The sequence below is a fragment of the Pelophylax lessonae genome, assembly GCF_965119305.1.
Source record: "Pelophylax lessonae genome assembly, chromosome: 3".
Taxonomy (NCBI): domain Eukaryota; kingdom Metazoa; phylum Chordata; class Amphibia; order Anura; family Ranidae; genus Pelophylax; species Pelophylax lessonae.
Window position 1 is genome coordinate 176191078 of NC_138770.1, and position 16291 is coordinate 176207368.

The following is a 16291-nucleotide window of genomic DNA, read 5'->3' on the forward strand; positions in this document are numbered from 1 at the left end:
AAAATATGCAAACTGTTAGCACTATATAAATCCTTATTATTAGTAATAATAATAATAATCATAATAATACATCAGTGTTGGATGAGACATTCTACCTATTGGACTAGAGGATACTCTAGTGGACCCCGACTCTACGTTGCCCCTGAATAATTTTTAACATTCCACTAAACTTGAAAATGTACTTAATTGTTGTATGTTATCATCTTGCATTCTAAATTAGGTACGACCAATTAAATGTACAATGATAAACACCACATTTTATTATTTTATTCCTGAAAGTTTGAAGATCTGTTTATACAGATGTGGCAAAGTAACGTAGAGTAAAATGTGCATTTTACACTATGTTGCTACAACACAGGTTCATGCACCAGCTGGAAAATATGTATATAAAAAATATCCCATACATATATGTACATACTGTATTTTCCAGCTGCTTCTGATCTGATTTACTCCTCCTGCAGGCAGCATAACAGTGCCTTATTCTGTGATGTTTGATATGTTCTCCTTACCTGCATTGTTGAATCCAGCACTTTGATCTGTGGACCTTTGTGTCAATACTATTTTTTGGATGACCAAAGGTACAAACATAACTAATTGGTAAGATGCCCCCACCATATCTTAAAGGTAGTATTTCATTGTATTTTCAATGTATTTCCTATGTGGTTTACTAACATTCAATCCTTATGGAGTGATTTGATCTCACAATATTATTGTTTTGGCAATTTTATGTTGATGGTATGGGTTTACTCTATTTATTCCCTTTTTCATCTACTCATGATTACATTTCAGTTTATTTAGGTGTGATAATTAATATCCCCAGAAGAAGCCTAACAATTGGCGGAACATATCGGGATTATCACTCCAAGGTAACAAGCTTTGCTGTCCTTGTATGCCGCCAAGGCCTTTGACAGCGTGGAATGACCATTTTTTGGGCTGTCCACCCCAGATTTTGTTTTGGCCTAGTCTATACTTCATTGGTTAAGCTGATGTATAGCAATCCAGTAGTGGCAATCCAAGAGTCTGGGCGGATGTTATCTACATTGCCATTGGGCAGGATCACCCATCAAGGATGTCCCCTGTCCCTGCTATTGTTTGCACTGGCCATTGAACCCTTGGCCGCATCTATTAGGCAAAACCCTGACATAGTGGGCTTTCAGTTCGGTCCACTACAGGAAAAAGAAATGCTATATGCGGATGACACCATGTTGATGCTAGGAGACACCATGCACTCCCTTGAGCACTATTGCTCACTTTAGCAAATTCTCAGGCCTTCTTATAAATTGTGACAAATCATCACTAATGCCCCTGGACCCTAACCCTCCCCAAACCATCACTCACCCCTGCCAAGTTCCAGTTACTTCATCATCATCACTCCAGACCCATTACCAACTACTGATCATGTCTGTAAAATCTAAATGAATTGATTCGGGATTTAAAAATGATGATTTTTTGTCTGTTTACTGTATATATTTTTGTTCCTGATTAATCTTTTTAAATTAACTAAAATAAAATATATGAATTTTAACAAATGTTATGATTCTCTGTACTGGCACCTTAAAAATTCCAGCTCCCAATTGAAGCATTTTTTCTTCGTGTCCTGTTAATTACTGAAGGGATGTGGTGCCTATAGGCTTTCCTCTAACCAAACCCTCCTGTGTCACAATCTACTTAAACTAATGTTTCTCTTACACCTAACCTAAACCTAAAATTAAACTTCAGGAACTTCAACATACGTGAATGCATTGCATATGCTGAAATGTCCCTTAAATTGAACCTTTACTAACTTACCTTATAAAGCTAAGCTAGGTTTAGGCTAGGTGACTTTTATTGGTTAAGGTTAGGATCTAAGACTCCATAAAAGTCATTTAATCTAAACCTAGCTTTTAAACATAATGTTAGCTCTATCAACTCCAATATTAGTGCTCATTTGTGGTTTAACATATTTTCTTTGAAAAAATGATATTAAATTTTGATCCTTTGAGAAGTCCTGTGTTATCTTAAAGCGGTAGTAAACTGCAGCAAAAAAAAAAAAAAAAAAAGGGCCCTTGGCGGTTTAAGTCATAAACTCATTATGACAGACTTACCTTAAATTACCTTACCTTTTGTTAAATACATAATCTATATTTTATATTGTCAATTATTTTCCATGCAAAGAGAAAGGAGGATGTTAAGCTGTTGTTACCTGTTTTAATATCTCCTGTGTGTGGCTGGTAGGACACCATTCCCAGGCTGTAAAAATCACTATAAACATGTGGAGACCTTTGAAAGAGCTCTAAAGGCACTTCTGTTTGAAGTAACTGACAGTCTCCCAGCTCAGGGAAATGATCCTCTATGAAGAGGGCAGGATGGGTAAGGAAATAAAACTCATTATAACTAGAAGATAAAAGCAAGAAACAAAGTTTATCTAACAAAAGTAAAGCAACGAGTCTGTTTAGTATTTTTGGATTACTGTACTAGTTTACTTACCTAAAATTGAACTTGTTTATTTTCATGTCAACTGTACCAGCTCCCCATGTGCTGTCCAGTAGGTGCCATCGACCTTCCAGATACACCATGTTCCAGGCATGGTCTGAATCACCAGTAATTTTCTTCCCTACTTGATATGTGGCACCCTTAGAGTATCCGTTGACTTTCTTACACTGTACTCCAGCAAGACTGCATACAAAATAAGAGTATTTCTCCACTTAAACACATATGGCAGAAAATGAAACTCCTATGAATGTATGCACCATAAGGGCTCATTCAGATGGCAGATTAGTGCCATCCTCTGTGAAGAGCCGCTGGCAGATACATGTGGCAGCTCTGTGTGTGCATCCACTTCTACAGGCTGCCTGCACGTAGCTCAGAAATGGATGCATATGCATCTGCTGGCAGCTCTACATGGAGGATGGCACTAATCTGCCATTTGAATGAGCCCTAAAATATAACCAGCATAATGAGTATGGATCCCTTGGCACTCTATTTCATCTTGGCACTAGGCAACCTATTATATTTGTTAGGTCCTAATATTTATTCCATACTAGCTAAATAAACCATACATAAAGATTACAGTTTAGTGTATTTAAATGTTTTTAGTCATAAACTTGGGTAGTTATTTAAAAGATTCTGTAACTTATTGGGGTTAAATATGTTTATTATTTTTTTTGCTGTCCAGAATTACTATAGATAAATAGGCATTTCATTATAAAATAATAGCCCACATAGATCATTAGGCTGCTAATTAAATCAATATATCCTTAATGGAGGTGAATCCGGATCACTGGATGCCAATTGCTGGGCTGTAAATGTCTCGGGCTCAGCACCAACGGGGGACATGAAAAAAAAAATTGCAAGAGATCTAAGTGCTCACTGCAAAAAAAACCTTTATTCAAATGTAAAAAGTATATCACTCACAATCGGGCTTGTGCAGACCATACAGGCAATACAATGCAAGGTGAGGAACGGTGCTGTACTAACGCTGCTCGTTCGTCTGAGTCTCCGCCCCGTATACGCATGGCGTCATACGCTTGCACGTCACGACTTCGTCAGTAGGGGTCGCACAACGTATGATGGCACGCATATAGGGGGCGGAGACTCAGACGGACGAGCAGCGTTCTTACAGCACGGCTCCTCACCTTGCATTGTATTGCCTGTATGGTCCGCACAAGCCCGATTGTGAGTGATATACTTTTTACATTTGAATAAAGGGTTTTATTGCAGTGAGCACTTAGATCTCTTGCAATTTTTTTTTCATGTCCCCCATTGGTGCGGAGCCCGGGACATTTACAGCCCAGTAATTGGCATCCAGTGATCCGGATTCACCTCCATTAAGGATATATTGTTTCTTATTTACTTATTTGAGGTGAGAGGCCATCTTGTGGCTAAATGGTGGTGGTGTTTTTGAGCACATTGTGAATTGATACACCTATCAAGCACTTTACTACTAAGTTTACACTTGGGACTTTCCTGGATTGGACTTGAATATATATATTCTTTATGCACCTTATTGAATATTTATTTTATCCTACACTTGTGGATAGTGTGAGATATGTATATATATTAATTTTTTAAGCACTTGGTCACTTTATTGTTTATTAAGCACCTTACATTGTTGTTTTTATATAGCGCTTTACTTTTATATTTTATACATCTATTTACTTCTTGTAGTGAGGTTTTTTGTATAGCAGCTGTATATCATATATGGTTTACACAGTTGTTAAATTTGCACTTTTCACTTATCTTTGAAATAGTGCCTATGCACTGTGTCACTTTATATTTATTGAATTGATAATTGCGCTCTATTTTTTCACGTTTGCACATTGCTAATTAAGTCACATATGCAGCTCTAAATCCTGATTGGATGAGTTTTAGTTATAATTCTGTGTATCAAATACAATTTTTTTTTTTTTTGAAAAACAAATTTTGTTTCATCCTAATTTACCTCTCAACGCTTCTGATTTACTCCAGCTTTTTTCAGCCATTTCTTTCCATCACTTATGGGGGCTTCTAAATGGTTAGCGCAGTAAAACATGTCTGCACGCTACATGCTTGTGCAGGCCTATAAGCAGCCACTTACATGGGTTTACAGTATGTAAATGTTTTTAGCCCTGTCTGCATTTTGATTCCTGTGTTAATTATGCTGCTGAATATAATTTGTAGTAAGTGTGGAGGCTGCCCAAAGCTAGGAAGGGGTTAAGATGATCATCTAATTTAACCGAGTGTTCATGGTCTTGCCCATTGCTGTGGGCCCATAAATACAAGGAAGAAAGAAAGGGGAAGGAGGTTGAGGCAGATCTGTCTGTCTGGGTCCTGGAGCACCCTCATAGGAATGGAGGGGGATTCTGCTGTTCTATGCAGTTTGGCTGAAGCATGTGGCTTTCCTATGGGGGTCACCCTGCTAGCATTCTCCCTTGATCAAGGAACTTAACACTATTAGACTCTTGCTGCAGGGACTTTCTCTCTCTAGAAAGTATGACATGGGCAGCCTGAATTACGGTAGGTAGTGTTTGGGTAGAGAATAGAAGCTATAAAAGAAGTTTTGCATCAGCTTGTACTTACAAAGAAACTTTAGTAAAGTTTTGTTAACTGTTAAAAGCCTAGTCTGAATTCTATTCAGCGGGGTGCATTAAGATAAATGTCATATCCAAAGAACAACACCTGTAAAACGCAAGAGGATGAAAAGGTGACAGAGAGCCAACATGGAAGGGTTAACCTTACAGAGGAGCTGGCGGGAAGTCATGTCTAATTTGCGGTTGCTATGAGTAATCAGTACTGGTGGGAATGCTATGGCAGCCAGCCAGCGGGAGAGTGGTATCAGACATGGGTGAGAGTTTCATCTGGTTTGCAAGGGGGTTGGTGTTCTAGCTCCCTCCCTAGCAGTTGGTGTCCCTAGTTTACCCAGGACTAAATCCATGGCACAGAGAGCCTATAGAACTAGCTGGAGGTACTGGAAAGAGACATTAAGTTAACATATTCCAAAGAGCTGGCACCAATGTGGAAGACCATTTTTGACCAGAAGGGATCCTACAGATGTGGAGTGTCCAATTGCGGATTATGCCAATACATGTGGCACCGGAAAAAAGAGGTCATGGGGATAGATGGGAGAGTACATGCCACTAGACAGTTTATTAACTGTTCCACCGAGTTTGTGGTTTATGGCCTGGTCTGCCCCTGCGGATTTCTTTATGTAGGACGAACTTCACGTACCTTCAGAACTAGGTTTGGTGAACACAAAAGAAAAATCCACAAAGGTTTCGACAAACATTCCCTCTCTTGCCACTTTCGGGACGTACATGACAAAAAATCCATAGGTCTGAGAGCCTTTGGAATAGAGTCCATTACAGGCTACACAGATGCCGGCCTTAGGTTCCAGAAGCTGTGCAGTAGAGAAACATACTGGATTCATCTACTGGGTTCTTTGGCTCCCAGGGGATTGAATGAGGGTTTAGACATCTCAGCTGTGATACGTTGATGTAGGCCTAGTGCCTCCCAGTACCATAGTCATGGGAGACCATAGAGTGATGACAAGACAAAGGAGGGGGGGGGGTGAGGGGGGTGCGAGGTGGAAGGGTGTCCAGGGGACAACTGAAGAGGTCCAAGTGTTAGGCAGCAACAAAAGTCAGGTTTTCCACTATATGGGACATTATTTGGGCATGAGCACTTTGGGTGGACTTGGTCCACATTTTTATATATGTAACAAACAATACATTTCATATGAAAATTACTATAGTTTTAACAACTATTGTATTTTAGCAGATCTATCAAGTAATGGTTTTAAATGATTTTAGCTGCATCCACATTGGATATGGACTTTATACGGGTTGGATGTACATACAAACAAATGTTTTTTAACTAACCTTAGTCCCATATCATATACACCTGTAATTTTGACAGTTCTAAGATGTCTGTTTTTGAGATATGCAAGGAGGAGAGGGGGCGTGATTATTCAGTGCTCTACACGTGTACATGCATATATATATGTATGTATATATATATGTATATATGTATGCACATATTTCATGTACACGGTTCATCTATGATGGTAATTACTAACATGTATATGCATTTTTATTGGATTTCGATTTCTACTTGCACACTTGCCAGTGTGACATTAGTTATTGAATCAATATCCCCTTCCTTTTTTAGGGGGAGGGTCAATACAGTGCTTTACATAGGCACCATACTTGGGTGGAGCTATTCCAGCCATACGGTTGCAAATGGTTGGTGTCACACCGACATCATTGAAATACATGAGATGTATGTGTATCGCAAGTGCGATCCGGGAGTGGTCTCTACATTCATGTGAAGTAGGGACAGGTGGGTATTTGGAGGATACTATCCCTGCCCAGCCAGTGGTTTCAGTGTTGAAAAGGGGTTTCTTCCTCTCACCCCTACGTTTGTAGCTTTCCCTGGAAGCACACTCACACAAGCTTGGCGTAATATAGCTATGTGTGATATCATCCTCGGGGAGCAGTACACTACTGCAGCCGCTAGGTGGCGGCAGCAAATGCCGACAGAACGAGAGGAGAATGTTTACAGGTCCCCACGGCAACCAGCAGAGGCGGGCCCCACATTGCATCACAATCCCGGAAGTGTGGCGATACGGGTCCCGGAGCACAGAGAGGCTGGCGTGCGTCCCGAGACCCGGAACCAACAACACCACACGAAAAGCGCCGATGCCGATCAGGAAGCTGTGGGCACATTCATATAATGAGGGGACACAATGACATCACCGATGCCGCTGCAACATGGAATATGAGGATACGTGCCAGCGATCACAGCAGGGTATGTACCAAATGCATGTGATCTACTTGAACACTGTTACCCCCCGAGCCTCCCACTGACAAGCGCCCACTGCATTTAGAACACATACATCCTGCGACTATCAACAACAATAGTCACTACAACAGTCCCATCATATCACTACTCCTTGCTTATTTTTCTACATGTGCATACTTCAGGGTGCAGAGTTCCTGTTGGGTATTACATGACCTCAAGATCCCAGGGATGAGCAAGGGGTTAATTTTCATTTAAGGCTGAGAGGGCCAAGATCAGAAGCACTGGATGGTCCCGCCCATTTCCTCTCTGGGGGGGAGGAGGGAGGGAGGGAGATTGAACTGATGCAATTAAAGCTATCATATATATTTGTGATCTGCATGTGGTAAGACCAGCTCTGAGGAAGGGGGCCTGACCCCCGAAACGCGTTAGCGGTCCTGACTGAAGGACTTGTTCCAGTTCACACATGGTGGATGCTTGTAACATGATTTTATCTTTACGTCTGTGAGTATGCATTTGGCATTTTTATTAAAAATTTGCAAATATTGACCACGGGTAATGCACTAGGTGTTTGCGCCTCCTTTTCCTTTCTTTTCTATGTACCCATGTTGGAGTTCCCTGCCTGAGGAGAGCAGCACGCCAGTCTTCCCCTTCGAAGTGAGCGCTAGGCTGAATTTTTGTACTTTGATATTCCACACTTTGTACACAGCAGGACCTCCACATTGTCACTGGGAGTGAGGTGACATGTAAAACTAGGCTGGTGGAGCGGGACACAAGCACCACAGTGTCCTCCTCAATATTGTGCATTTAGAGTGTCTCACAGTAAAGAGACTCAAGTTTAATATGTATCTGTGCAAGGTGAGCGTCTCACTTCTAGGTATAGGGTGCCATCTTAATGCTGATTTTCGCATGACCGCAGCTCCTGCTTGGTTCCCAGGCAGTAGAGAGCACATTCACGAAGGGTCCCCATCTACAGGGCAAGTAGACCCTACCCACAGGCCCTTATAGTCCCCAGTGGGGTTCATCTGACAACTGACAATAAAGGAAAATGAACGAGGACCTTCATGGCAGCATTATCAGGTATTCCTTTCATTAAAAGCTGTAGGTTTAAAAATATTGAAAATGATTGTGGACTTTACTTTACTATGTTAAAGTATATATAAAACCTCTGTTATTGGCATTACATCTATTTTTACTTATTTTTGTACGAGTACATACATATACATATACATAGTAAACATATTGATTTACTTCTTATGTAGAGGGCTGCAGATTACAAATGTAAAAATATATATTATTTTTTTTTAGTCATATTTTTTATCCAAGAAAAAGCTTTGTTTAAAATTAGAACCAGAACATTACCATACATTACATTACATTGTCGTAAAGGACCACGATTCAAAATAAATCCAAACAGAAACAAAATCAAATATTGGATTAGTATACAAAGAGTATACATCTGCAAGTCCAGACCAGTCACATATAAATTAGCATACACAGATATAGAAAAGTACAGGGGTCAAGCCCGTAGTCTATACTCATATGTGGTATTATCTCTCAACAACCTATCTATAGTCAGATCTATGGGTGCTAACCCAGGGACATCTAACTAATTCGCCCATAGTTTTTTTAACTTGTTTGGGCACCCTTTGTGCTAATAGACATATTTCTCCAACCTCAAATTACTGCCGACACTTTTAATCCCTTCCCCTAAAGTGGGCAGCTCCTTTGATTTCCAGGGCACAAGTATTAATTTGCGAGCCTGAAACAGGGCTCTTTAGTGAAGGCCTCCAAGTCGAGTTCATCCAAAATAATTAATATACAGCATTTAGGATCTAAGAGGAGGGAAACCTGAAAGACTGAATTAAGCGTATCCACCACCCCTTTGCAGTAGGGATGTAATTTCAGACATCATCACAGGAGGTGGATCAATTTACCATGATCTGGTTCCTTTTTAGTCTTTAAATATGAAATATTGCATATGAATATTTGATTACCTGCTAAATAATTCTACTTAGAGTACATACCTGAACATAGGGAGGGAAAATCCCCTTGTTATCTTTATTTCATAGTGTATGAAGCCTCGGTTAGAGAGAGAAAGCACTTTCAAGGAGGTGTATGTGTAAGCAACGAAAAAGTAACACAAAATATCACCAATTACTATTGTAAAAACTAAATTAAAGTAGAACTATAAGCGATTTATTTTCATTTTGGATAGAGTAAGGGAGGGTTATAACCCCTGTCAAGTTTTTTTTTTTTTTTTTTTTGCCATCTGTGCCTCACCGGGGAGATTTACCTTCACTGCCTGTTCCATTGCCGAAATAGGAAGTGAAAGGAAATCCTTGAAAAATATGGGAATCTTTTGGGGCCCCCATTTCACCAGAACTAGTGTCTCCTTTAGAAGAATCTCTCTCTCCTGCCTTTCTGGGGACAAACAAAAATGTGAGATTTTCTTTTACTTTCACTTTCAATGATAATGGTAAACAGGGCAAATGGAGAGGGTAAATTTCCCTAATCGGGACACAGACAGCAATAAAAAATATATATGTTCAAATTCATTTCCACTTTATCCAAAACTAAAAAAAGTTTTGCCTTTAGTTATACCTAAAAACAAAAACCATTATAGTTTTTCTTTAAAGCACATGTCAAGGCAAAAATAAAAGAAAATGTATGCAGTACATACAGTATCTGCAATCTATGCATATGTCCAAATGAAAATTAGGAGGGTTTTATAACTAGGACAGTTCTAAATTTAACATGATTATTAAATATTTTAGATATAAGCTGTTATAATAAAAATAGTTTTTTTAATAGATCATCTTCAAGTCAGGAGAAACAAAAATATCATACAGATTTTTAGTATAAGCAAAGCAGAAACAAATGTCTATGATTTATTTTACCTGCATATTTGTTGAAACAATGATGAATATCCAGCGCAGACTCCTTTTCGTGTGCGAAAGACATCACTGGCATTGGAAGACTGGGCGAATCTATTCTTATAACCTTGAACATCATATTCTACAGCACATATACACATAAATAGATATGAAAAAATGTGGACTTCTAATTGTGGCATATAATGAAACAGGAACCATTTTTTTTTGTAAAAAAAAAAACGAACAAAACAGACCATTGGAACATTCTGAAGTATGAATAAAGGTAATCACATGACTTGCCCATGGTACTGGGACTTTGTAAGTGCACCCACTTATTAGGCACCTTATTCTGAGTCTCAGATCTCCAATCAATATAACCAATTGGAGACCAATCAGTAAAGATAAAACACTGCCCCATGCTATACAGCCTAAATTAAATCAGAAAATGTAAACAAGAAGATGTACACATTCTTTGTGCCTCTTTCTTGTTCATTTATTGTATTCTTAATTTTCTTTATATTTTAAATTACTAGTTATATTTTATTACTAACTAGACCCACCTATGTGATGACATATCCATATCCAGGCAGCTCTTGTTTTCTCCAAGTCTGTCTTAGTCACACTTACAAGTTCTTTGACCAGTTGTTCAAGTGTCCCTTTGGAATCTACCTTAAGTGAAGAATAAATAATGATATTAAAATACAATTCTTTTTTTTTAACACATATACACTTTACTAATAGCCAATCTCATTCACTTACATTTCATTGAGGTTCAAATAACATTTGACAGGTAAAACTGCATTCTGAAGTAGTCCAAGTACATAGTTACATAGTTAGTGAGGTTGAAAAAAGACTCCAGTCCACCCAGTTCAACCTATGATATGTGTGCGTGTGTGTGTGTTTGCTGTTACCCGTGCATTGTATACCCCTGTATGTTGTGGTCTCTAAGGTGCCCATCTAATAGTTTTTTAAACTATCGATGCTCCTTGCTGATACCACTGCTTGTGGAAGAGAATTGCACATCCTTACCGCTCTGACGGTAAAGAACCCCTTTCGTAGTTTAAGGTTAAACCGCTTTTCTTCTAATTTTAGCGAGTGGCCCCGTGTCTTATTGAATTTTCGTTCTCTGAAAAGTTTGTTCCCTATGCTAAGGTCACCAGTACGGTATTTGTACATTGATATCTTATCCCCCCTCAATCGTCTCTTCTCCAGAGAGAATAAGTTCAATGCTTGTAGTCTTTCCTCATAGCTGATGTTCTCCATTCCCCTAATTATCTTTGTTGCCCTTCTCTGGACTCTCGGCAATTTTAGCACATCCTTTCTAAGGACTGGTGCCCAGAACTGGATGGCATATTCAAGATGTGGCCAGACCAGAGTCTTGTAGAGTGGGAGATTAATCGCTTTATCTCTGGAGTGAATCCCCTTTTTTATACATGCCAGTATTCTGTTGGCTTTGCCTGCAGCAGCTTGGCATTGCATGCCATTCCTAAGCCTGTTGTCCACTAGGACCCTCAGGTCCTTTTCCATCTTAGATTCACCCAGAGGTTCACCGCCTAGTGAGTAACTTGCGTTCGTATTTCTGACACCCAAGTGCATTACCTTACATTTTTCAACATTAAACCTCATCTGCCATGTAGTTGCCCACCCCATTATTTTGTTCAGGTCTGCTTGGAAGGTTATCACGGCATGTATAGAAAATAGTGCCATGCTTAGCTTAAGCTAGCTACATGAAAACCAAGTGTTTCCAGGTTTTGCTCACCCCCGGTAATCATCACATATTTCATAAAGCATCATTGTTTCTAGAAAAAAAATGTTAACTCATGGCACTTCTTCTTTTAAAGGGTTAAAGTAACAGTTTTCAAAAATTACAAACAAAAGAGCACACGTTAAAGTAAGAATTTAAAACCTTTCAATAAATACTATGCAGCTCCTCTGTGGTGTTGACCAGTGTTTCTTAGCCTTTTTTTTTTTTTTCGTTTAAGGCACCCTTTAACCACTTAAGCCCCGGAAGATTTTACCCCCTTCCTGACCAGGGCCTATTTTGCGATTCGACACTGCGTGACTCTAACGGACAATTGCGCGGTCGTGCGACGCTGTACCTAAACTAATTTGATGTCCTTTTTTTCCCACAAACAGAGCTTTCTTTTGGTGGTATTTGATCACCTGTGCGATTTTTTGATCATGCGCTATAAACAAAAAAAGAGCGTAAATTTTGCAAAAATAACAATATTTTTCACATTTTTTTATATGAAATTCCCCCAAAAAAATGTAAAAATCAAAATTTTTTTAACATTTTAGGCCAATTTGTTTTATGCTACATATGTTTGGGTTTACTAATTAAGGGAAAGATTTTTGTCATTTTTGTTGTTTTTTTTTTTAACGAGTAATGCCGGCGATCTGCAATTTGTTTTGCAGGACTGCGACATTGCGGCGGACAGATCGGACCCTTGACTGACATTTTTGACACTTCTGGGGCTACCAGTGACATTACTACAGTAGTCAGTGCTATACATATGCACTGTTACTGTAAAAATGACACTGGCAGTGAAAGGGTTAACATTTTTTGAGAGGGAGGGGTTAAGTGTGACCCTAAGGCTGTGCTTCTAACTGTGATTGGATGTGGCTTGAGGTGTAAGAACAGAGATCAATGGTCCTACATAGCAGAACCGTATGATCTTCATTCTTACACAAGGAAGAATGACAGGCGGTTTGGTTTACATTAGCCGCCTGCCTTTCTCCCGCTGTAACGGACAATCGCGAGTGCCCGGCGGACATCGGGTCCGCCGGGCACACACGCGGGGGGGGGGGGGGGGTCCGTGACCGAGCGGGAGCGCGCCTCCGGCGGCGCTCGCTCGCTCCCTAGAGCCTCACAGGCTAGCGACGTAGTCCTACATCGCTTTGCCTGTGAGGGGCTGACCGCTGCAGTAAATAGTCATGCGGCGGTCGGCAAGTGGTTAAAATTCTGGATAATCTTTAGGCACCCATTCAAAAATGTAAAAACTCAATTATTTGTTTTACATAATCCGCCTGTATCCACACACATAGAACACCCAGCATTACAGGTGATTTATTTTTGCAAAGCGGATACACCCTTGCTGGTACTGACTAAGGCTGGTCATATTTGGTAAAAATGTATTTCCTGGAACCACGGATTCCCCCATCAACATAGACAGTGCTGAAAGGGGAATCAGCAATTGTCTTCTCCTGGCAGGGGAGCAGGTCGGGCAGGGGAAGCCGCTCCTGCCGGGAGAAGACGTTATAGCAGCTGCTAGCAATAATCGCAAGAGAATTCCTCAGGCTGATTGTACCCAAGTTGACCAATCAATCAACTTGGTACATTCAGCCTTCCCATTAACACTTTGAATCTTGCACTGTGTATGGATGGTCTAAGGTTCCCTTCTTTCTTACTCCTTATTAACCTTTGATGTCATCCGTTGTTTTACTGCTGCAAAAGACCTGTGGCTTTGTGTAACAAAAAAGGCAGGCTTGATCCCCCCACCAGCTTATTGACAATTGATTGCGAATTTGGGGCAATTTTAGGCATTTTGCCCAGGCACCTCTGAAGAACCCAGAATGCACCACAAGGTGCAGCATCACACTGGTTGAGAAAGGCTGGTATAGAGGGAAGGTTACAGAAAGATCCTAAGCATCTAGCACACATCTGTTGTGTGCCAGATGTCTGGTGCTCATTGCACTCTGTGATTGCTCTACCAGTCTTTGTGTCTGAATGAGGGGGACACCAGCATTTGAAACTCCCAGAAGTGTTTAAATGCAAAAGGTTTTCCAGCAAGACTGTCTCTTGCAGAGCAGAGGAGTTCAGTTGTGCTTGCAGCAGGACAGTTGAGTATTAATTGTTTTTTCACAGGGGGCTTGAAATTGTATTAATGCTTCAAAGACCCAATTCCATGTTGCAAAAAATCACACGTGATTCTGAAAGGCAGATAAAGCCTTATGTATTTCATTACTACAGTATTTATCACAGCAAACCAATATTAAAACCAAATAAATCTTTTCATTTTTTTTTTCAAGAAGAGACTGATTATACAATATCTAACAGAGAAAAGTCTGTTTGTACCTCTGAAGCAAAACGATCTAGCTCCTTAAATTCCTTTAAATCAATCACCAGAGACTTCAGGTTTGACCTGTCCCAGGGATAATCTAAATTGAAAGACAACACAGAGACAAATCACATACCCCTATAAGAATATCACATTATTTTATTGTTTGGTTTATACTGATATAAAATGACTAATTATTATATTATTGCATACAATATAAGTTTTGTTAGGGAGAGCAATGTTTTAACAAGTCAATGCTTTATTTAGGAATTGCAGCAGTGCAGGAAATGCCATTGAAGCACATATGGGATTTTTGACTTACCATAAAATCAATTTCTCTGATGTTCATTGACAGACACAGCTCCTGATATCCTTAACCATTGGGGTATACTGCCCCCTACAGGAGTAGGACACTAGACAGAAAAAAAGTCTGGCTACGCCTATGGGCAGTCCCGGGCGGTATACTCCCTCTCTCTGCTATAGGTACTCCGTTTTGTTACAAGCAGTGTCAGAGAAAATACAACTCCACAGAGGGGTGGGTGCTTTGTCCGTCAATGACCATCAGAAAAATTGATTTTATGGTAAGTCAAAAATCCCATTTTCTCTTTCGTTCATTGACGGGACACAGCTCCTGATAATCTTAACCATTGGAATGTCCCAAAGCAGTGTTAAACATGAGGGGTGGGAACAGCAAAAAATTCCCAAGGCTAAAAACAGTAGCCAACCAGGCAACAGGGGCTCAACCAAAACAATTGGAGCCCATCTGAAAAAAACAATACACCCTCAAAGAGGACCAAGTCCTCTAAACAGTAGCCTGCAAAACCTTGCAGCCAAAAGAGGCATCCGCAGATGCCAACCTATCCACTTTATAGAACTTTGTGAGAGTGTGCACCGACGACCAGGTGGCCGCCTTGCAAACTTACGTCACTGACGCCTGATGACAGAAGGCCCAAAAGACACTGAGCGCCCAAGTAGAGTGCGCCTTGATAGGGAAAGGAGAAACCTGACCCCTAATGGAATAGGCCTGATTCACCATCTGTTTGATCTATCTGGTAATGGTCGCACAGGGAGAGGACAACCCTGTCTGAGACCCATCCGTAAGCACAAATAGTGAGTTTGACTTCATAAAAGACTCCATAGCTGCCAGGTACACCCTAATTGCCCAAACCACATCCAAGGCATGCAAGGCATGCAAAGCAATTCCCTTAGGATGTTTTGACCTGGGACACAGGGAAGGCAACACAATGTCTTCATTCAAATGGAAATCAGAGACAAACTTTGGAAGGAATGACGGACAGGGGCGAAGAACCACCTTATCTCTGTAAACCACCAAGTAAGCTGAACGACAGGATAACACCTCCAGTCAACAAAATGTCTTCATTCCCCCCTTCTGAGACAGTGTAAACAAGGGAATCTCCCAAAGAATCTCAAAGATAAACTTCTGGAGAACCAAAAGCACCAAACTGAGGTCCCAAGGTGGCAACGGAGATCGCACTGGAGGAACCAAATGGCGAACACCTCAAAGAAAGGTACGCACCAGGGAGTCATTGAAATAAGACTGCCACAGCTCACACCTGGCCTTTGATTGTACTCAAGTCCAGTTTTTGATCAACCCCCCATAAATGAAGGTCAAGATCCGAGCCACAGAGAAGGAGCGAGAATGAACCCCAAGGGACTCACAGTACGCAATGTACATCTTCCATGTACGATGGTGGATCTTCCTAGAAGTAGATTTCCTAGCTTTTAACCAATTCAGACCAACCCCTATCCTTCAGAACCTGGCTTTCAACAGCCAAGCCGACAAAGCCAGAGATTGTAAAGCAGGGTGGAAGATTGACCCTTGGGACAAGAGATCCTCCCTCAGAAGAAGCTTCCAAGGAACGTCAGTGACCAGCTGCACCAGATCAGGGTACCAAATGCATATAAAGTGTACTGGGAAAGGCCAGTGGACAGAAAAGAGAGCCTTTGAGGGATGGACAGAATGAAACCGCAGGGCAGTTTGTTCAAAATAAATTGTATTTTTTCTGGTTATAAAAAATTGCAAGTAACAATTAAGGTTCAGACAGGGAAGTGCAGAGGTATGTGGTACTTTACACTGAGTAA

The 16291-nt window shown here is 40.5% G+C and overlaps 1 protein-coding gene across 1 annotated transcript in view; it reads right to left on the bottom strand.

Moving 5' to 3' along the window:
- LOC309550428 (kyphoscoliosis peptidase-like) overlaps nt 1–16291 on the bottom strand; it is a gene marked incomplete at both ends in the record, with an annotated part of 108295 nt that overhangs the window by 1063 nt on the left and 90941 nt on the right. Inside the window, 5 exons of the mRNA XM_082250810.1 lie at nt 2183–2373; nt 2467–2655; nt 10155–10272; nt 10691–10799; nt 14206–14288. Coding sequence (XP_082106936.1) covers nt 2183–2373; nt 2467–2655; nt 10155–10272; nt 10691–10799; nt 14206–14288 — 690 coding nt within the window. The remainder of the gene's footprint in view (nt 1–2182; nt 2374–2466; nt 2656–10154; nt 10273–10690; nt 10800–14205; nt 14289–16291) is intronic.